The 2416-nt window shown below is 43.9% G+C and overlaps 1 protein-coding gene across 1 annotated transcript in view; it reads right to left on the bottom strand.

The window, feature by feature from the left end:
• The window catches only part of Nup210l (nucleoporin 210 like), a 128169-nt gene that overhangs the window by 43843 nt on the left and 81910 nt on the right, over window positions 1-2416 (bottom strand). The window contains exons 18-19 of the mRNA XM_050166310.1: window positions 1157-1189; window positions 733-757 (exon numbers count right to left, since the gene is read on the bottom strand). Of these exons, the coding sequence (XP_050022267.1) occupies window positions 733-757; window positions 1157-1189 (58 nt within the window). The remainder of the gene's footprint in view (window positions 1-732; window positions 758-1156; window positions 1190-2416) is intronic.

Raw genomic sequence — 2416 nt, 5'->3', positions numbered from 1 at the left:
AAAAAAAAAAAAAAAAAAAAAAAAAAAAAAAAAAAAAAAAAAAAAGGAGAACACTTTCACATCTGTCCTTCTGAAAAATAAAAAAAGAGAGAACACTGGGTTTGCATGACTTGGAGCAAAAATTGACCTCTCATGTCCTTTATTAAATGAGAAATTAGGCCAGGCAAAATCTAAAATTCTTTCTTCCTGTAATGGCCTATAATTCCAAAAATGGACAGAAAGCAAATGCATGGGGTCATTTTGTATATAAATTTTCAATTTATAAATAGCAGTGACAGGGAGTCTTTTGGGGCCTTCTCTTGGCTCCCTTATCTTTATACACACAACAATCAGTCCCTCGAAGAATTGAAACGGTGCATCGCTACTGTTTTTAGTTTAACACGTGTGTGTGTGCGCATGTGCGTGCGGTGGTGGGGTACATGTGTCCGAGGGTATTTGTGGGCTCAGTTACATTCCAACACGTTGGTCGTGGGGATTGAACTAGGTCATCATCACACACCTTTACCGGCTGAGTCAATTTGCTGTCTGTCTGTCTGTCTGTCTGTCTGTCTGTCTGTCTGTCTGCTCTCTCATTTCTTTTTGAGACAGGTTCTCATTGCATAACCCTGGCTGGCCTCAAACTCACACAGATCCACCAGTTTCTGTCTCCTGAGTGCTCGGTTAAAGACCTGTGCCACCACGGCCAACCCTCTTTCTTTTCCTTCCCTTAAACAAAGTCTCACATGCCCCAACTGGCCCTGACTTGCTATAACCTAGGCTGTCCCAGGACTTGGGCCGCTCCGGCCTCTGCCTCCTGTCACTGAGATTATAGCATACGCTACCACCTGATGCTCAGAATGTCTACTTCAGACTAGGAGCAGAGAAAGACGGGAAGTTCCCAGTCTCCCGAGAGACAGTTTATTGTTCAGTGATGAGGAACATCTAAAGGAACATGGTGTTTGTGTATAAAGCCAGGGCAGGAGAGATACTGCCGTAGTTAACGATCAGAGTTCCTGGGAGCGTGGGGCAGCTCGGTGTTGGAGCGCTTATGTGACATCTGAGGCTAGTGTGCAACACTGAGCTCTGTCCGCAGATCCTTCATGTTAACTTTCTGTTTTATTTGTTTTGTTTTTCGAGACAGGGTTTCTCTGCATAACAGCTCTGACTGTTCTGGAACTAATTCACTCCGTAGATCACACTGACCTCCAAACTCACAGAGATGCCCCTGCCTCTGCCTCCTGAGTCCTGGGATTAAAGGTGTGCGCCCAGAATGCCTGGCTGTTTCATGGTTTTGTTATTTTGACTCAGGGTCTTGTGCAGCTGGGGCTTATCTTGAACTTGGAGGCTGGAAGATGGCCAGGAACTCTGATCTCCTGCTTTGGCCTGGATGCTGGGATGGCAGAATTTGTCACACCCTGTTTACGTGCTGCTGGAGATCAAACCCAGGTTTTGTGCAACAGAGGGCAGTGTCCCTGCTCTCCATCTCAGACCTGTGTTTTAGGACAATCACTGAGGACATTAGTGTGGAGGGTGAGGCAGAGGACGGCAGAGAGGATGCCGTCAGGAAGGGATGAACTCCTGGATGGAGGTGGTTGTTTCCTAATTTTTTGAGAAATTGCCACACTGACATCCAAAGGGGCTGTACCAGCTTGCATTTCCACCAGCAACGCAGAAGTGTTCCCTTTTCCCCACAACCTCTCCAGCATAAGTGGTCATCAGTGTTTTTGATCTTGGCCATTCTTACAGGTGTAAGATGGAATCTCAGAGTTGTTTTGATTTGCATTTCTCTGACGACTAAGGATGTTGAACATTTCCTTAAGTGTCTTTCAGTCATTTTAGATTCCTCTGTTGAGAGTTCTCTGTTTAGGTCTGTACCCCATTTTTATTGGATTTTGTGATCTTTTGGTGTGCAATTTCTTGAGTTCTTTGTATATTTTGGAGATCAGACCTCTGATGTTGAGGTCTTTGATCTATTTGAGTTTTGTGCATGGTGATAGATATGGGTCTATTTTCATTCTTCTACATGTTGATATCCAGTTATGCCAGTACCACGTGTTAAATATGCTTTCCTTTTCCATTTGATATTTTTTAATTAATTAATTTATTATATATACACTTTCCAGGATACAGTACCAGATCTCATTACAGATGGCTGTGAGCCACCATGTGGGTGCTGGGAATTGAACTCAGGTCCTCTGGAAGAGCAGCTAGTGCTCTTAACCTCTGAGCCATCTCTCCAGCCCCTCCATTTGATATTTTTTGCTTCTTTATCAAAGATCAGGTGTTCGAAGATGTGTGGATTGTTATCTAGGTCTTTTATTCCCTTCCATTGGTTCTCCTGTATGTTCTTATGCCAATACCAGGCTGTTTTCAGTACTGTAGCTCTGTAGTAGAGTTCAAAGTCAGGGATTGTGATGTCTCCAGACGTTCTTTTATT

The sequence above is a fragment of the Alexandromys fortis genome, unplaced genomic scaffold (genome assembly GCF_014885135.2).
Source record: "Alexandromys fortis isolate MF-2015 unplaced genomic scaffold, M_Fortis_MF-2015_v1.1 scaffold_152, whole genome shotgun sequence".
Lineage (NCBI taxonomy): Eukaryota > Metazoa > Chordata > Mammalia > Rodentia > Cricetidae > Alexandromys > Alexandromys fortis.
This window is presented reverse-complemented; position numbering and strand designations above follow the sequence as displayed.